General features: G+C 43.6%; 1 protein-coding gene across 9 annotated transcripts in view; it reads left to right on the top strand.

The window, feature by feature from the left end:
* The window catches only part of NRF1 (nuclear respiratory factor 1), a 133,827-nt gene extending 114,237 nt beyond the window's left edge, over window positions 1–19,590 (top strand). For 3 of the 9 annotated variants that reach the window (XM_089917405.1, XM_089917403.1, XM_022581244.3), the window contains one exon: window positions 15,242–17,197. In XM_089917405.1, the coding sequence (XP_089773531.1) occupies window positions 15,242–15,552 (311 nt within the window). In that variant the 3' untranslated portion in view covers window positions 15,553–17,197. The other 6 variants (XR_002645668.2, XM_022581235.2, XM_022581262.2 and 3 more) reach the window with 6 other exon arrangements.
* Window positions 19,591–19,885: the final 295 nt, after the last annotated feature.

Below are 19,885 nucleotides of genomic sequence, written 5' to 3'. Positions count from 1 at the left end.
CAGCATCACTTTCTTTTCCAGCATTGCCCCAGATATGTTAAGTTGTACAGAGTGCATAGTACTGTCATAGACCCTGCTTTCCCGTCTTTAGGACAGATCTAAATGCTTACCTTATGCAGTTGAAGAACTTATGCTCCAGAGATGAATACTGTAAAAATGGGAATAGATCATAGCCTTTTCTATAACCTTGAGTGAAGGAAATTGAAGGTGATATTGTTTAATGGCTCCTGCATTTGGTTATATCACTCTCCTTGGGCCAGGGCCCAGCAGCATTTCAACTTCCATCATGAAAGGTGACTTTTTTTCACTTTTTCCTTATCACCACCACCATCATCCATTATTACTTATAGCATGTCCTTCTGTTCCAGCTCTTCTTTAAAAATAAGAGAGAAAATGCCAGTCTTCGTCTTGATAAACTATAAAATACATCTCTCGTTCTCCCTTTTCCTCATTCTCTGGACACATTAGTATAAGGACTTGTTCCTAAATGAGTCAGTGGAGATGTAAATATTAAATTAATTTAGGAAATGTGTCCACGGTATTAAGTGTAGTTTTACTGTAAATGTGCATATTCAGTCACCATTAAAGCATGATAATAGCTTGAAAAGAACTGTTGTGTTCTTTGATACTGTACCTTTAATGCAAAGACGGGGAATTCAGTGCCTCCGGGACTGGAAGCTGGCAGCTCCTGAGCACCAGTGTTTAGTGTGAGCTGAGAGTCCCAGGCTGCAAGCCCCGCACCCTGACAGTCCCTAGAGAGCAGCGCCTATGGCGCTCTGGGTTTGCAGGCCACCCTCCTGTAAGGTAAATGGCCCTCTTTTCCACTGACAGGGAGACCTGAAGGGAAGCTAAGATACTAGGATGGTGTCAGTCAGACCAAGCTGAGGCATTGCCTGTTCTGTAAGAAAAAGCACATGAAGGTTCATCTGTAATACAACTGTTCCCCTTCAGAGTCATGTCTTTTTTTTAAGTGGAGGGGGAGTGGGACATACTCAGACCTGAAAAGATTACTTCTTAGAACAAATAAGATAAGGAGAGCTCTGAGCTGTGGCTCAGAAAGAAGAAGGGTAAGGGCTGAGTGCATGAACGGGACTTGCATCTGAGGCTGCCTGAGAAGCTGGTGCCACGCTGGGGAACTGCAGTAGCCAGGGCAGCGCTCGGAACAGCACGCCTCACAGTCTGTCCTCCCCGGGCTGCTCTGGGAAACACACTTTGTTTGCAGACAGGGTTTTCCCCATTTCAGCCAGCTAACTTTTCTCCTGAGATGAAGTTTTCGTTCTGGGAAGCATGTTGGTAGATGTCATACCGGGAAAATAACTGTTTCAGTTTTGCTCTTTATTTGCCTTTTGACTGTATGCGTTAAGCATTATTATTTAGGGCCTTCATCTTTTTCTTTTTTTTCTACATTCTTTCCTTTCCTTTTCTTCCTTTCTTGTTTTTTGTGTTTTTTTTTTTAACCAATACTACTACTACTACTACTACTACTACCACTGCCTTGCAGTTGACTAAGTAAGCAGTCTGCATTGTTCTACCTTCACCCAGTAAGGTGGGTAGAACAGAGCTTATAGCCCTGTTTTGCAGAGGCAGCTAAAGCTAGGATTTGCCCAGGGTCACTCAGCTACTAAATAGTGAAACTGGAAACCAAACCCAGATCTCCAGGACTGTTTCTGCTGCCTCTGTGGGCTCCCTTTTTCCCCCTTCACTCCATCTTGCCAATCCACCCAACCAAGAAAGTAAAGAAGGTATAAAACAAATGAAAATCATCTTTACTGTTTATCTGATGAAACTATTACTTGATGTGGCTCACTGTTTTTGCAGGCTTGTTTTGAAGAATGGTCATAGCCATATTTTGCTCACTTTAGAAGTCAGTGTCATGATGAATCTTAACAGAAGCCAATAAGTAAATGGCATCAAAACCCAAGATCTAAAGGTGTGTCCCGGGAATTCTCTGACAGTCCAGTGATTAGGACTTGGTGCTTTCACTGCTGGGGCCCGGGTTCAATCCCTGCTCGGGGAACTAAGATATCCTGCAAGCCACGCCAAAAAATTTTAAAAATAAAATAAAATAAAAGTGTGTCCCATACAGTAGCCACTAGCTATATGTGGCTATTTGAATTTCAATGCAAGTTAATTAAAATTAAATAAAATTTAAAATTCAGTTATTCAGTCACACTAGCCACAGTTCAAGTGCTTAGTAGCCGTATGTGGCCTGAGGTACTGAATTTTTTATTTAATTTTAATTTATTCACATTTAAATTTAAATAACCACATGTAGCCAGTGGCTACTAATAGACCACACAGATACAGAACATCTCCATCGTTGCCGAAAGCTCTGTTGGACAGCGCCGATATAAAGACTGTGGCAGGAATACTGTAGTCTTCTGGCAAGTTGTGCCCCTCTGCACAGGGGAGGGCAGCAGAAATACGTCATGAGCCTTCCTTCCCAGTGACCTTCTCAGCACAGAGACAGCCAGCCTTTGCTAAAAAACTGCCACGTGACTACAGTAACCCGCAGCCGGTGGACAGCTGGGCAGAGGGTTGCAAGAAGAGCTGGCCTAGTTTTGTGCACTGCAGAGTTCCGAGCAGGAAAACCTGAGCCAGGAGGCAGTGGCAACACCTACACCCACTTCCTCGTCGCCTTATTCATGACCTAGGCCACTTGGCCATTTCCACTTGGATGCTCCGCAAGTGCAAATTTCTCTTCTCAACTACAGCTGTCTTCAGGTCAGGTGCTCTAATGGATTTATCATGACCCCCAAAAGAATTAAATATCCAGAGCCTGGTGGCTTACAGGCTGAAAGAAGCCATTACCATTGGGTGAATTCCAGATTTCACAAGGAAACATGGCTGCTTTTGAGAAATGGGAACATGGAGATGTGTAATGGGGCTCTTGATTCTAGAGCCCAAAGGGGGTTATAGTTCTCTGCCCTATGTATGTTACTCACCCAGCCCTTTCACAGCATAGAAGCTTGTCCTCCTTTCCTACTCCCTTCATTGTGACCTCCTGAAGTCCAAAAGGCCTTCCAGAATAGCTCTCATTGTGGGGAATTCCCTGGCGGCCCAGTGGTTAGGACTCCACACTTACTGCCGAGGGCCCAGGTTCAATCCCTGGTCGGGGAACTAAAATCCCACAAGCCACATGATGCGGCCAAAAAAAAAAAAAAGAAGTGTCATTGTGATGTTTAGATTCATCTTTCTCCTTGCCGAATCTGGAAGTCCAGAGGGGATGTGTCGTCTCCACTACACCATCATAAACCAGGGTGGCCTCAGGCATTTATCATTTTATACCAGGAATTGCTAATCTAGGCCTTGCAGAGAAAAAGAGGGCCTTTACAATGGAATGACCACTATACTTTGGTCTCTGTTCTTAGTGCTCATCTGAGCCATGGCCATGTCTTTCAGATGCTTTTAGATACTTTACATGTTGAAAGCTGAATGTCTTCAGAGTTGGCTCCTCGGGGCCCCAGAGGGAATTAGCACACATGTGAAGCCAGGTTGGTCTGACTGTGTCAGGTATTCTCAGCTTGGGGAAACTTGACAAGCCAGGGATATTCTGGGCAGAGGACTCAGGTCAGGGCTTCAGAGCAGAGATTCCCAAGAAGGTGCCTGCCATCAGGCAGATAGATACCACTGACCATGGTATCCTCTCCATCCCCTGTGTCCTCAAGGCCAAGTTACATGTTTCGTTATCTCATTCTCCTTCCCTTTAGGTCCCCAGATCTTTCTGAGTCTTTGTATTCGAAAGACAGATTCTGGTCTTAGATGATTCCAGCTCCTTGTAACCAAGACAGAATCTTGGTGCCTGTCATTGCAGGTAATATTCTGTAAAGGGATTTTTTTTTTTTTTTTTGCATACCAAATCCAGAGCCATAATTGGGCAAGTTTAACTGGAGTCATTTCTATTCAATATGTGGATGAAAAAACGGTTTTAATTGAGCATGTAAAAAGGGGATTAATCACTGTTCACACAAGAACAGAATATCATAACAGGAAAAATTCTTACAGAATAAAGTTTTTAAGGTTCTTGGGTAAAGGGAACTTTCCTCTTTTTACTTATGCTTCCATTAGGATTTTGAAGGAATGTCAGCACACTGTTATTAACTCTAATAGCTTGCACAGCTCAGCCAGTGGTTTGGGGCCCTCTGGCTCTCAGATTACCTGTATAAATACAGGGATTCACTTCTCAGCTCTACCGTTTGTTTCATAAAGAGCAAATGTGCAGAACCCCGCAGCAGCAGCCTAGCAGGGCAGTAAACTGAACAGGATGAACGTGCTTCCTTTTTGTGTGATGCTCTTTCCCCATCCTCCTGCCAAGAGCAGGCTATCAAATGAAAGGGAGGTTGTGGTCAGAGTCAGTAAAGTGAATGTCTAAGTGGCACCTGCTTCATTCAGCAGATCTGCTTTCCCGGCGCCTCCCACTGCGTATCTGCTCCTGACAAAGCCTCTTTTCTCCTCCTCTTGGTCAGACTGAGAGCAAAGGCCCAGCAAGGAGACATATTGGTTTTACTTTGTCAGCACAATTGCCTGTGACATTATAATTATACCAAATCTTCATTATTAGAAAGGCCCCAATTTAGAGATTTTCAGAGCCTAAATGAGGTTTTCAAAAGTAGAATTGGTAAAAACATCTTTTCCGTTGTAAAGCTAGCAAATGGATCTGAGAATCATTGAAGGGGTCTAAATATGGAAACTGAGACACTGCTCTGAGCGAGACTACAAAGACACTGCTATCAGATTGGCTCACTAAAGAGGCGTCCAGCAATTCTCTGACTCTTCCCAGCCCAGCCTCTCCCTACTACTTGTAGCGCTATAATGTATAGCTATACTATGGTACTCTCAAATGCTGATAAATTTTCTCACCCACAGGCCTAGGAGGTAGGGTATGTTAAAATAAGTTGATGGGGTAGGGCAGCAAAGGAAAAAACCTGTGATATAAATAAGAGGAATGCCAGGGAAATATATTTTAGGCAAGTGCAGAGCATCCAATTTCAGATTGAGTTTCCATCTAAACAAAGGCAACACTTATGTTCTACAGTGTGTGTGCAACTGAAGCATGCTTATGGTGTGGAGTTGGCTCACTGGAAGCTCTGGGAAGGTTTTAGAGCTGTGCCCTGGCTCTCTAAACTGAAATTAACTAAAATCAAATAAAAATAAAGACTCGGTTCCTCAGTTACACTAGCCACGTTTCAAGTACTCTATAGCCACCTTACTGTCAGTGCACAAATACAATGTGCCCATCTTCACAGTGAGTTCTTGTGTACAGGACTGTTTTAGAGATTGGTCTGTACCTCCTGAAATGTCTTGACTGCTTAAGTGAGCCTTGGACTTTGAATTTCAGGCTTGCTGGAAGGGGAAAAGGAAATTGCCTGAATGTTTTTGGAACAACTTCCAGCCATGTTACTTGACTATAAGTTTTGTCTTTTCACCTTAAAATTATTTGTCCTCCAAGAATCTCATGTCCTTTCCCCACCCCCTGCTCACTCCTCACAAAACAATAATAATGATAATAATGAATTGTAACCATGAGAAAGGACTTTAATTTTAGGAATGCCCACTTACAGCTGACTTGCTTCCTGGCCTTCCCTTCCTTAAGCTTTCACATCCCTCCCTACTATTTGACTTGAGAGTTCTTTTCTCATTAAACAGAGCTTCTCATGGACAAGAGGGCATGTGAACACTCAGGGGCCAAGAGCGTGTATATGGATTGTTCATTTTGTGCGCGACATGGGGCGTGAACAACACTCCCGGGAGTGGAGCACTGAGCTGGTGGCATCTTCCATTTTCAGCTCCTCTGGGGAGCAAAGGCAGGACCTTTAAGCTTGTTTCTTCCATTTGTCTGCCTCTAGTAGCTACTACATGGTTGATTTGACTCCTGGGAGAAAACCTATATGAAATAATAGTACCTCTTTTCTCAGGAACTTAAATCATATAAATATAATGTTGCTTATCCTCAGAGCAGCCCTATGAGACAGAAATGGCCTGTCGGTTTTATAAATGTAAACATAGTCAATTCTTAGTTGCCACACACAGATTATCTGGTATGCAGATGACCCATGACACATTTTAAATCCTTGGACAGTTTCTCTAAGCAAGCCAGGGTAAGCCTGGCCCATCTCCTTCACCCCCAGCCAGCTGCTGTGTTCTTAAGGAATACAAATTAGTTTTCATATTAGCTTAAGGAAGACATAATTAGAAAGTAAGTCTGATACTCCAATAAAGATGTTTAAAAAAAGAAAGAAAGTAAGTCTGCTACAAGAAAAGCACATCATAAGTTCCAGTTTAACGGCATGGTGCAGAGGAAATGACCTCTTCTGCCTTTGGCTCAGCTAAGAGCTGACTGTAAGATCTGCTTTTAGACACATGTGCATTGTCGGCACTCATTGTGCTGGCATGTTTGCCGAAGGATTTGTAAACCTCCACAGGTGGATGTCAGAGACACCTTTGTGGCCCAGGCACCAGGGTGTGGGTGGAGGCAGTCTTCCTGCCGCTGCCTCTCCACACCACTTTCTAGGGGCCCTTCCTGCTCAGTGCTTTTTAAAAGTTCTGTATTCTTGTCAAGCCTCTGTATGGCATATGGCCCATTGCGAGTGGATGCTGACAATGCCACAGGGGGTTCATCTCTGCAGAAGGAAGGAAGCGGCTAGAGGGTGGAGTAACTAAGAGGCTATACCCTTCCAGGTGCTGCATCCTGCCTGGGTGGTGGGATTCCTCTGTTCTACACTCTTCATCACCCGATCACCTAATGGTTTTAGTAACCATTGATGACTTTGTGTAGATCAATTATTTCACCAAGAGTTTCAAAATAGTGATTTCTCTAGTGTTATTATTCCTTCTGCCTTTATTAGCTGGAATTCTTTTATAAAGAACTTGTTCCCATTAACAATTTGGTTATGCTAAATACAGTCCAGGTAGGAAAGGCAGGATAAATAATCGATTAAAATTAAGTTTATAAGATAGATTTCTTTCTTTGTGACCGTCAAACCCCATAACTGTTTATTTCCACTTTCCAGTATGCTGTCTTCAGGTGTCTTACTGCCTAAAGCAAATTTAATTCTGCCCTTTGCATGCTCTTAGAAAGTTCTAGTGATGTTTGTTTGCTTGCTTTCTAAATGGTGCTCTACAGACTGGGCTAAGTGAGGGCTTGAAGAATCAGGAGAGCATCTTTGGAAGCCTTTTGCCTCCATCTTTCCCTGTTCAGATAGAGGAGGCAAGGACCGGATGCTGGGCACATGGGGCTGGGGATGGGGGTCCTTACCCTCGTCTCTCTCCTTTTGCACCTATTTGAAATTTTCCATAATAAAAAAATTGAAAATAATAACAGAAAAATAAATAACTCTCCATTCTTAACTCTGGATAACTCCTGATTGGCCCTCGTATTCATTTCTACACCTGACTATTGCAAACTCTTAAACAGCTTGGTAGGTTTCTCCTGAGGTTTCTATCATGTGGGCTCTATTTCCTGTTTAAAGATATCAGCTCTTCACATATTGCTCACACCCTGTCCACAACACAGACTTTGGAGACTTTGGGTGTTCTCCCTACCTCCCTTCCCAGTGATCTCTGGAAATTTACTGTATAGCTCCTGCCCTTTTCTGTACATCTCTGATCAGATGTCCTCCCTAGCATATACATGTCCCACAGGCTTTAGCTGAACACTTTCCTCTCCTGCCATTTTCAGTTTAAAGCCCTCTTGGTCAGACAACAGGCCTTGGAGTCGGCTTGTTCAATCTCACATTGGGAATTCAGTCTCCAGGATATAAACCATGGTGACTCTGAACTCTGAAGCACTAAACCCTGATTTCGTTAATGTTCTTGGGCACTTCAGTAATTTCAAGAGGGAATTGTGACATTATATCTCCAAAATATGTTTTGAAATACATTCACTAATAAAGTAAAAATGAATTCACTTTTAACGTTTGGCTTATGGGATACAGGCAAGAGGATTTTCTTGGTGGTCTGCAAAATGAAGGCTAGGGACACAGTGACACTGGCCTACCCAGAGAGAGTCATTGCTGTGGAAGTTATTCCAGAAAGTGGTTTTTCCAAGAGAGCCTTGAGATTGTCTAGCAAGAGGGGAGAAAACTTTGGATGCTGAGAAGTGCCTATTACACCAGGGTACCTGTGAGGCTGCTATTGGCTTCATGAGAATATTCAGTACTTGCCAGATGTAATACATATTTTAATCCATAAATCCCTCAAATGCCCTCAAAAGCCACGGACTTAAAGAACACGGAAAAGGAAGATTAAATGTCCCAGAAGCAGCTAGTATAACAGAAACAGAACCACTGGGAGAGAAATGCTTTTTTTGTTTCCCCCTTGTCTTACTATTATGAGGGTTACCTGGAGCTCCTTTTCATTTGATATCGACATTCTTTTCATGACCTTCCTTTTCTCGCCCTCGTCTGTCCTCTTTCCATCTGGTCCATGTTTGTTATTCTCAGCCTCTTTATCTGCCTGCCACCTGCCTACTGCACTAGCTTCTTTACCTGATTTCCCTTCATATTCTCCCATTTCTGTACCAGAACACAGCATGCCTATTTTTCTTCATATAATAGTGGCTTTCCTGAGATGTCAGGCACTGATGTAAACTTCTTCCCAGACCTGAAGATAAGATTTTTTAAAGGACTTCCCTCCTGCCTGTCACCCCTAAAAACACTTATAGATACCCTCGATGGCTCTTTAAAAACTGCAGAAGTGACTTAGGTAATACAATACATGGTTTCATTTCTTATTTATTCTGATCCCTTCCAGTCACAGTCTTCTGGTTCCCCATTTAAGCCAGCATTTTCCTAATATTGATACATACAGTTCGCTTTCATGTCCATAAGCCACAGAAGGCATTACATTGTGAATTTTTCCTTTGGGCTTTAAGAATTATTGTGTTTCCACCAACTGTTGTGTTTATTTGATAATTTATTTGTTTAGCTGTTTTTCTCTCACAACTATCAATATTTTTCTTCCAGCTAAAGATATTTCCATGACCAACTTGGAAGGCCTTTGGGCTGAAAGATTCAGTTACAGCAAACAACAATTCCCAAAGGTTTCCCAGATTGTGAGGGCAAATGAAAGGCCCATTCTTCCTCAGGCCGTCTGTCCTGCTGTATCTTGTCATGGAGTGGGGTGGGGGGAGGGCAGTCTGTGGTTCTGGGTGACCCTGACTAGGCCTGCAGCTCTGTGCTCTACTGGGCTCTAGCCTGTGTTATTAGATTTTGGGTTTAGAAGTTTATCAGCATGATGATATCATATCATACTGTCCCTGATCATATATTTAACATTCTTAATACTGATTAATGGTTTAGCCTCTAGGTTTTTTATTTACTGATGCACTGAATCAGCAGCTATTTCATATATGTCATGGTGCAGTTCCAGCGCCTGTTCTGACCATAGCTGCATTCAGAAAGGAAGCTGCCTGCCAGCCCATCTGCCCTGATTTCATGGTTTTTATCTCTAATCTTTACATCTTTGAAGGCCTTTGGCGAATGATGTGCTTCCTGGCAGGAGCAAATCGCTGCTGAAAGGAGATCTGTGCTGTCTCTGCTTTCCTTTCTGCTTCCTGAGAGCTTTAGTCTAACATCTGTGACCCTAGCCAGACTTCATCAAACCTCTTATTCAAAGTCATCTTTGAAAGCAGCTGACATTTATTGTACACCTACTGTGTGCCAGGCACTGTGCCAGACTTTATCTATGTCAGCACATCTAATTCTCAACAACGCTGTGAAATTAGTAATGACCATTTTATGTATGAGGAAAGTGAGGCTCACAAGCCAGTAAGTGAAGGAGCCAGGATTCACACGTAGGTTTTTCTGCCTGGGAAGCCTTTAATGGAAATAAAACCTTCTATTTTACCCTCACATAAAATGCACCTGAACTACCATACGGCATTTGGCTGTGCTACCTTAATAATGTTGTGGAGAAAATCCTACTCATTCTGGAGCAGAGTAAAAGGCTCTAAGCCTCTTCAGGCTGCAGAGGCCAAGGCTAATGAGAATGTAATCAAGTTTCTGAAAATCATGAAGAACATGATCAATTGTCATATTCAATTATTAACATCTACTATGTTCAGGTTGCTCAGTATTCAAAGACATAGTCCTGCCAACAATCTAAGTAAGCAGATTTGTATAGGGAAAAACTAATTATTTGGAAACAGGTTAGCACAGATCTGGTGCCAAATGAATGGTGAGGCAGTCAAATCCCCTGAAGGAGAGAACCTAGTGGGCTGTTGTGTCTGGGGGAACCCCTGAAAGACAGGGAAATTGTTGAAAGAACAGGACCTAGTTTGGCAGGGATAATTCTAGGCCAGAGGAATCTGCCTGAGTAAATACATGTGATGGTTAGGGTATACTGAGAGGACAGATATGGTTGTGATGAAGGGGTAATATAGAGTATTTATGGGAAAGGCTGGTGTAATCCCTCATCTATTAGCTATTTGGACTTTATTTTTCCTTTAGTAGAGAGCCGCCAAAAAGGCAGGGAGAGGTGGCGGGGTGCCCATTGCCAAACAATATTTCAAGAAGATTTAGCTAACTGTACTGTATAGATTTATTCATCAAATCTCAGAATACTAAAAGAAGTTAGTTTTGGGAAAACTGAATTAATTCCCCTAAGTAACTTCCAATTATACGCATACGTTTGTGTGTGTGTGTGTGTGTGTGTGTGTGTGTGTGCGCGCACGCGCGCGAGAGAGAGATCCGTTACATGGTAGGTAAGTGATGAAACTTATTACCTCACGAGGGGTCAGGAATAGAGTAGATCAGCTCATGAATGATAAATCCAGAGTGTGCAAGGCTGTGACACTAACCTTTAATTTACTCTCATTGGCGCCCATGGTCTACCACAAAGCCTCCCCTGGTGACACCATCAGAGACAGACCACTACAGAACCTCATGACCTCCTGTTTTGCAGAAAACAAGGCCAAGCAAATGTCTGAATTTTCAGAATGTGCCTCCGTGTCCATCACCTCGTGTGGAAGTTTTAGAAGATCCCTCTGGCTTCTGTGGAGGGGAGAACAGGGTGCAGTGGAGCCAGGGCCGAAGCAGGGTGATTACAGGGGAAGCTAAAATGTAGTCCAGGCAAGAGAGGATAGGAGTTTGTCCAGGGGTGGTGGCAGTCAGCGTGGTTGAATTCTGGGTTTATATTTGAAAGGAGGGTTGACAGGATTTGCTGATGAATTGCACGAGAAGTCAAAGATGGCTTGACTTCCAAGTTTCTGGCCTGAGCAACTGGAAGGATGTAATCACCACTTGTTGAGGTGGGAGAAGAGTGGGAGGAGTGTGTTTGACCATTTGGATTCAAGAATGATACCCAGCTGGTAGAAAAACAGAGCAGGGTCAGGTCTTATTTTCTTTTACAGGGGAATGTGGTCCTGGAGTCAGCAGTTCCTCCAGGATTTGGGGCTGACTGCTATTTGACAAGGAAATCCTTGTGCTGGGACCTGAAGTTCCTGAGTCTCTTTTGGCCTCTTTTTCCATTTTGGCCAATTCTGTAAACCTTACCAAGAAGCCTGAGAGGCGAGGCAGCAGTGAGCCCGAAGTGGGTAGTCCTCTCCCTTCTGGGTCCCTGCTGGACATAGTGTTCGATGGTAAGGGCTTACTAGTGCGTGCAAAGGCTCCCAGATGCTTCACTTTACCACAAACTCGGTCATCTTGAGGGGGAAGAAAGTCACTCAGTCTCTCTCAGTCCGTGTTTTGTTTTGTTTAAGTAAACTTTTTATCTGTTTACTTTTGAACTTAAAAGGGGGGTTAGATTTTCTAAACTGAAGAACTCTAAGGTTTCTTATAGCTTTGAAAAATGGGGGTATTAGAGATTGGGGTACTAAAATCTTCAGGATTTTGTTAAGTACGTGCCTTTATAAGTCCATAGTTCTGCCAAAGGAACTTGCCTATCATTTGTGAAAGCGAAGAATACCTGCCCTGCCTACTGCTACAGAGTCTTAGCAGAAATCTAGTGATGTGCAGTGGGTGTGAGAGGGCTTTGAAAAGTGCTGCACAAATGCCAGGAGAGTCTTATTACTAGGATTGTGCTAGTCTTATTACTAGGAAGTTCTCTTGAAGGGGAACTTCAAGTCCTTAAAGTAGAATGGGAGGGGCTTCCTGTTGCCTAATCAATCAAAATGACCCCGAATACAAGCTTAGATTAACATACGCCTTCTAGATTAGGGCTAATCAGGGGCAGGCTGAGCAGATGCAGGGACAATCCTGGCCTGATTACTGAACCTCAGCATTTAATCATCTCTCTTCCAAGGGCAGCCGGCCGATTTAGTGCACGCTGGGTTTCCAAGCCTCTAGCCCCCTCCCCCTTTCCACAGACATAAAGGCTGCTAGGTCAGAGACACTGAGTCGATTTAATCTAATCCCATGTCAGAATGGCTGGGTGTGTGAGAGAGAGAGATTCTAAAATCCCCACAATGGGATGGTAATGCACCTATTTAAGGTAGAGGTAGACTGAAACTGCATGTAGAAAATAACGGACTTGGGATTTCAAGGCATTAGAGGTTACGAAATGACCCTGTATATGGAATTTCTACCTCCGAGAAGCTTTTTAGATATGTAGTCGCTGTCACCAGTTACTCACTCTCGAGACAGCTTTGTATGGGAGTCATTTTATCACCCAGTTGTAGAGGTCAAATTTACTCCTTCCCTGACTGTGAGGTGAAGGACAGAAGGTGAAATCTTTAAAAATGGTTTTATTTGGATGAACTCTGAGTGTAGTTGTTTTTGTATTGCTTTCTCTGGACTGAGAGCTCCCATTCTGAAACAGCCTGATCACCTGAAGACTCACCCACTTCAGTCATTTAGTCCCTAGGCAAGGACACCTGTGAAATCTCAGAAGGCAGGTTTCATTCATGAGTGTAGAAAACATTTACTGAGCACCTGCTGATCGCTAGGGACTCAGGTATGGAGACTCCATCTCTCCCTTAAGGAATTTACAGTCTCCTTGGAGATAAGACATACAAACAGTGATAAAGAATATGACCATTGCCTCCATGGATGCCAGTGCAAAGTGCTGTGGGCCCTTGGGGAAAGAGGAGCTAAGACAGAGGAGGAGAGATTGGAGCTGACTATTGAAGGAAGAATAGAAGCCCATTCAAGGAACAAGCCAGGGACAGTCATTCCAGGCAGAAGTCAGTGTGTGCACACCATGGAGGTGTGTGTGGAGAGAACCTCAATCAAATAGTTCACCTGCCTGGAATGTACAGTGGGTGAGGATTCATGGATCACCAGGCTGAACTGAGCAACAGGGGCTGATGTGAAGAGTTGAAATACCTGCAAAGGGATCTGGACTTTACATCCCACAGGCCATTGGAAACCACTGAAGAATTGTAAAAGAGTGCAACAAGATCAGTTTGTGTTCAAAAGATCATTCTGGTTATAGCAGTGTCAGCCAATTTGTATTTTTGCATTTGAACCTTTCTCCATTTTATTTTGGGGAAGATCTTCCACGATACTAAAAAGTGTTTTAACAACAGTGTTGGGCATGGACCCGCACCCTAGGTAACCCAAACACATCGTAAGCCAGGGTGGAAGAGATTTAAGTCTCACAGTTCTTCAAGGTTCTCTCCACCCCATCACTAACCCAGGACGGTCGCTCACAGTCAGGAAGACGCTCCCCACCCATAGTATTCACTGTATTTGTAAAGTATGTAACTTGTTCCCCAAGCTTGGAGCTTTTGGAACTGAATCAAGCCCAGAAGCAACAACAGTGAAATGAGACTGATCTTTGCTTCTGGTTTTGGTTGCTGTTTACTAACATGTGGGTTCTTTGGAGGTGTCCTGTTTTTGCCACAGGGCATTTTGGGTTATTTCACTAACTTTTTCTGTTTTGACCAGAAGAGAGGATGAAAGTGAAGATGATCAAGATACACTGGGGTGATGGAAGGGGGTCATTTGGTCTTCAGATACACTCAGGCCCATGCCTGGAGTCTAGACACTGGGGAGTAGAGCCCAGCTGCACGTTGGTTGAGGCCAACAATAGAGTCCCTTGGCCTGCTGCCCTTGAGGCCGTGTTGATGCCAGTGTTTGGCACACCTTGTACCTCATACTGTGGGGAATAGAACATGAACCAGAGCCAAGCCTGGCCTTGAAGGAGCCTTCAGTCTAGTGGGAAGGCCTGTCTACATACATTAACTGGGCCAAGCCAGATTATACCCCACTGTCGAGTGGTTATTGAGAACCCCAAGGAGGCTGCTATCAGTATTGACTAGGGCTGGGATAGGCTTCCAAGAGGAGGGTTTTAAAGGGGAAGGAGTGGGCAGTAAGGGAATTCTAGGTAGTGAACAACTTGAGCAAAGGCCCAGAGAAAGGAATGTGACCAATATGTTGGGGAACTGAGAATAGTCCAGGGTGATACCCAGAGCACAGGGAGTAAGGGAAATGAGACTGGACAAATCACAAGAGGTTCTGAATACCATACCCAACATTTGAACTTTATTATAGGCTTTGGGAACCTTTTTAACATCAGGGGATTTGAAAATTTGAGGTTGGGGAATAACGAGTTATAGAAACATAACAGGTGGCAGGAAGGGGTGAACGGAAAGAGGAATTGATTAGAGACATGTAAGAGCCATTTGCAAAGGGCTAGATGAAAGAAATTGAACCCAACAGCCTTCTGAAGCCAATGCGTGGCCCCTCAGCCTGCTTGAGCTGGCCTCCTCCTTCCTCCTTTTAGGTCCCAGCATCTCAAGTGTGAGGATGGTGGGCCATGCCTTGCATTTCCATTAACACACACCAGGGTGAGCCTGGATTTCCAAAAATGTCGACAAAGCAGAACCTCAAGCCCCATTTCAGGTTGCATCATCGAATACTTATTTCTAAACTGGCAACACTTACCCCTAGAAAACAATTAGATACAATTTGACATTGTAAAATAACATTTTATTTTATGTTTGATTTTTTTTGCATTAGGAAATATTCTGTTAAAATTTTTTAAATTAATTTTTATTTTCATCAAAGTGATATATAGTTTTAAATGACAAAAAGGACTAAAAGCCTTTAAAAAAAAATATTTGTACCCCAAGGGCAACACTTCATGCTCTTTTTTCTGGTATGTATCTTTATTGCTCTAAACAATAGTCTTGAGTTGAGACGTTATTTGTTATCAATTTTTGATAACTCAGTTTCTATGTTTATATTGTTAGAAACATAAAATTTTATAAACGTAAAAATTGTTCAAAAAAAAAATTGTTCACTGCCAAGACGAGTGGGTATGGTTAATCCTTGCTTTTTTTTTTCTTCTACTTTTTAAGGAGTAATCACCGGTTCTACCCAATTCTGGAAGACCCCTCGAGGTACTTTATCCCACGAGCTCATGTCACTTCCCCTCTGTCCTCTCAGACGTGCTGCACAGCCCCCTTCCTGGGCCCTCCTGCTGCCCCCACGCTCCCTACAGTGGATTCTCTGTCTCCTAGACCCCACGGCCACTTATTTCTTAAGTTTTCTCTCTCGTTTCTGTAGGGCACATCCTTCAGAGCTTCCAAAGAAAGTGTGCGTGGCGGGCCAATTTTTAGAGCCCGTACAAGTCTGCAGCTGTGTTTATTCTGCCCCCACGCTTAACTGACCTGGGTGTCACTTCATAGTCTGGAGAGAGAATTCTAGGCTGAAAGCATTTTCTCTCAGACATTTGAAAACATTGCTCCATCATCTTCTAGCCTCCAGGCTTGCTTTTGAGAAGTCCCACAATATTATGATTTCCAGTTCTTTGTATATGACGATTTTTTTTTTTTCTTTCTCAAATCTTTTGGGAGCTTTGCTTTATCCCTGGTGGTGTGAAATTTTGCAAAGCTGTGTCTTAGCGTCTGGATCTTTTTTCATCTGTCCTGCTGGGCACCTAGTGGGCCTTTTCAATCTGAAACTCATATTTTTCAGTTCTTGAAATTTACTTACAACGTGTCTGATAATTTCCTACCTTCTGTTTTTTCTGGTCTCTGGAATTCTGTTTTATCAGAGCTTGGACCTCTTAAGGTCTCCTGCTTTCCATCTTTTAACCTTTCCTGCTCTCTAGATTTCCTTGACTTAACATTCTGATCTTTCTGTGGCATGGATTTCATCTATTTGATTTTTAAAGAAGTTTTCTCTCATTCCTTTTTAATAAAGCTATCCACTTTTATGATACAAGCCTTTTCTCTCTGAAGATATTAGAGTTTGGGGGCATTCGTTTTTGTTTTTTCTGATCCCCACATTGTCTCTGTTCCCTCTGTGTTCCCTGGGAGTGAAACACTGAAACACTGATAGTCGGGGTATGCAGGGCAGAGCTGGGTGGCCTGTAGGCCTTGGGGTGGTAAATATTAGGGCCGCAAGCCAGGTTTTTCATTGTCTCCGCACCCCCCTCCCCTCACCTCCCCACCCACCAGATGTCACCGTAGGTCTTCCCTGCAGCCTCCCCGGGTCAGTTTCTCAATACAGTGGGTGAACTTCAGATGTCCTGTCAACAAAGGTCTGGGTGTTGGGGTTGGTGGGACCTGCTGGTCCAGTCAGTTGAATACAATCTGTCAGCTAACGCCTGTTTTTGGCTTCTTCCTCTCGTTCTGCAGTGGCTGAGCCTCCATGTCCTGAGCTCTCTGGGACACAGGAGTTGCAGCTTCCCCTTCTCTGATAAGTCAGAACCCCTTTACGTTTGCTTTGCATCTTCCAGAAATATGTTGACATCCCTCATTTATATCTTTTTTTCCTCCTTCACTATAATTTTTATTTTAGAAGGAAGAGGAATTTTATATGTGCATTTATTCTGTCTTATTTAATTGGAAATCATTTTTTTAATGTTATATAAAATTATCAACTTTCCTTTCTTAGGGAGGACTGCCCTTTTCTGAAATTATTTCCTCCTTTCTTTCTGTTAAACCCTCCTTTCTAAAATAATAGTGATATTAGGAGGTAGTTGGAGGTCTTTTTTTTTTAAAGTTGACCCCAGAACGTATTTAAAAATTTTACTGGTCTATGAAATCTAATATCAGAAAACTAATTACCTAGGCTTTTTTTTTTTTTTCTTTTTTAAATAAGCTGACTCTGAGGAGAGGGATAATGGCCAGAAGACAGGAAAGGATTGAGGGAGAAGTTTTTTCAAGCTGAGAGAAACTTGAGCATAGGCAGCCAGAGGGTTGAAGAAGTCAGTGTAGCAGAATATCAGAGAAAATTAATGGTGGCCTTTCCTGGAGAAGAAGGCAGTCAGAAGAGATGGACTTGTTGAGAGGAGAATTCACACCTGATGGGCCTGTGTATGCTTCCTAAAGTTGAAGGTAGGCCGGCAGGCAGGGTCATCTCTTGGCAAGTTGGGGAGGCCCTGTTCTGAGGCATGTTTCTACAATTTCTCCAAATTTTCTTTCCTGTTAGTCTGTTTTAAAGAATTAAAATGGGGTGAGAAAAGGGTTGTATTCGTGCCTGGACAGTGGGTGTGCAATTACCTGAGGCTGCAGACAGTGATACTCTGAGGGCTGGAGCTCATTGCCCTGTCCAGCCAGCATCTGGGAAGCCGCACCCAATCCCCACCAACGGTCTCCCCTTGTCTCCCCAGGACTGGTCCAGATCCCTGTGAGCATGTACCAGACTGTGGTAACCAGCCTCGCCCAGGGCAATGGGCCGGTGCAGGTGGCCATGGCCCCTGTGACCACCAGGATATCGGACAGCGCAGTCACCATGGACGGCCAGGCTGTGGAGGTGGTGACGTTGGAACAGTGACATGCAGCCATATCATGGCATCGTTTTCTAGTCTACTTCAAAATTTTTTACACGTTTGCAGAGGTGCAATCAAATGAAATTAAGTCTCTCGACTTTGGAAGAAAAGTTTTGTTAACCTTTTTTTTAAAAAGGAAGAAAGGCAGCGGATTTTGGAATTGCATTTTTTTAAAGCACCACTCTTGATTTTCTGGGATTGGTGGAACAAGATACTGCGTTGTCAATTTCACTGTCCCCAAAAAGCCAAATTGTGGCAAGGACTTCTTTCTGCGAAAACGTGTGTATAGTTATGTGTGTGTATGTGTGAGTGTGAATATATGTATATGTGTACATACGGATATACGCATTTACATATATATATAAAGTATATATATGTGTGTGTGTGTGTATATGTGTGTATGTATACGTGTGTGTGTATGTGTGTGTGTATATATATATATATGTATGTATGTATGTATGTATGAAACCCGCATGGAATTATCTGTATGAGATCAAGGTGAGCTGTGGAAAAAATAATTCACCCAGTTTAGTGGGTGTTGGGTACGTGGCCAGACACAGCCACCAGTTTTTGTTCATACCAGGGTCATGCGTTGAGCTACTGACAAACTCAGGCAGAGGTGACCATGCCCTTCACCAAAGCTGCCTCCCAGTGGCCACCCAGAACTCTCCCTGCTGGACTTGCCTGAGGAAGGATGTTCCAGAATGGGGTGAGGTCCAGAAATTGTGCTTGCAGGGTCCAGGGCCTCGTGGTCTGGCAGCTGGGACGCTTCTCGGGCTGGCCCAGGTGCTGACCTTGCCACGGGCAAGTGAATGTCCTTAAAACTCCCAGGCAGGGATGAGAGGGTTTTCCTCAGCCTCCCATCTCCTCCCCTCCCGAGGAAACCTTCTTGATCTCATGACTATTAACATGTCGCTTTGGTTTTAAGGTCAGTCCTGAATTGGCCGTGTATATGAATTGAAGGTAACAGAAGTATTAAGGGTTTGAGGAGTGCGTGCGTGTCAAGTGTGCTTGTGAGTGTGTGCGTGGTGGGGAGAGAATGGGGGGGTGGAGGGGTTGGAAGGGGAAAGGAAGGAGGGAGAGAAAAATCTTCAAAGACCAGGTTACACCAATGGGAGCAATTTTTTCCTTTCCTGTAACTTTCTGTAGCTTAACAGAGGAGACTGAAACTGACGGGGGCACCTGGCTCGTGGAAGGTTGGCCGTCACGCTGGGGGAAGTTAGAGAGAGAAGGCTGAGGGTGCTTCCTGCACTCCTGGATCAGGCCCTGTTTCAGAAGGGACCCTGCAGTTTTCCCAGGTGCATCCTGCTGGGCCTGGGTCCCCGCACAGCTTCCTTCTCACAGGTGTTGATTGGTCTGGGTGTTCTTGTAACTAAATTCTGTGATTTCTCAGCTGCAAGCCCCAAGTCTCCAGCGGCTAAATTCACCTGACTTTTTGACAGGCCAAATCTCTGCTCCTTGAGTACAGGGATAACTCTTCCTCCCTCCTCCCGGGCCCCCCATGTGTGATAGTGTATTTAATGTGTTTTTTTTTTCTTCTAATGCGACATTAAAAGATTCTTCACATCTTGCTCAGCCTTTGAGAAAAGTTTCAGATTCTTGTATTTGCTTGTTTTATATAAAACTATCCAATGTTCTTTGTATGTTTTTTTCTGTACCTAATGGGGGGAGGGAGGGGAAATTTACATAAAACAGCCCTAGTTCTACAATTTGTTATTTTTTTAATTATTATTTTTTATTGTCGTTGTGAAACTGTCCAGGGGCTTTAAAGTCCGTGTTCCTTTGTGGTGAAATAACTTCCTAATAGTTTGAGAAATTGCCAAGAAGAAGAAGAAGAAAAGCAAGACCCCAGTAGCAGAGCATGGATTCTGTGTCGTTTTCCATTCTGTCTATTACTGCCTCATTCAATAAATAGTAACAAAGTGGCAACAGGAAGTGGAACTGTTCATCTCTGTAGGAACACTTAGCCTCTTAGGAATTCTCTTTCGGGGAGGCTTGTTCTGCTTTGTAAAAGGCAAAGGTGCTTTTACTCAAGCTCAGTGATCTTTGAACTGTGCTCCTTGGCGCTGTGGAGCCCTGTAAGGGGAGTGCTAGGGTGAGGCTGGGGCCTCCTGTCCGTCCCCCATCACCAGAGCAGCTCTGTTGAATCAGTTTTATAAAATGCTGTCCTGGGGGATTAGGGGGATCTACTTTGAAAACCTCTATTCCGGAGTCCCCCTTCTAG

The sequence above is a fragment of the Delphinapterus leucas genome, chromosome 9, assembly GCF_059928025.1.
Source record: "Delphinapterus leucas isolate spDelLeu-1000000601 "Yukka" chromosome 9, BTC_Dleu_Yukka2, whole genome shotgun sequence".
NCBI classification, from domain to species: domain Eukaryota; kingdom Metazoa; phylum Chordata; class Mammalia; order Artiodactyla; family Monodontidae; genus Delphinapterus; species Delphinapterus leucas.
This window is presented reverse-complemented; position numbering and strand designations above follow the sequence as displayed.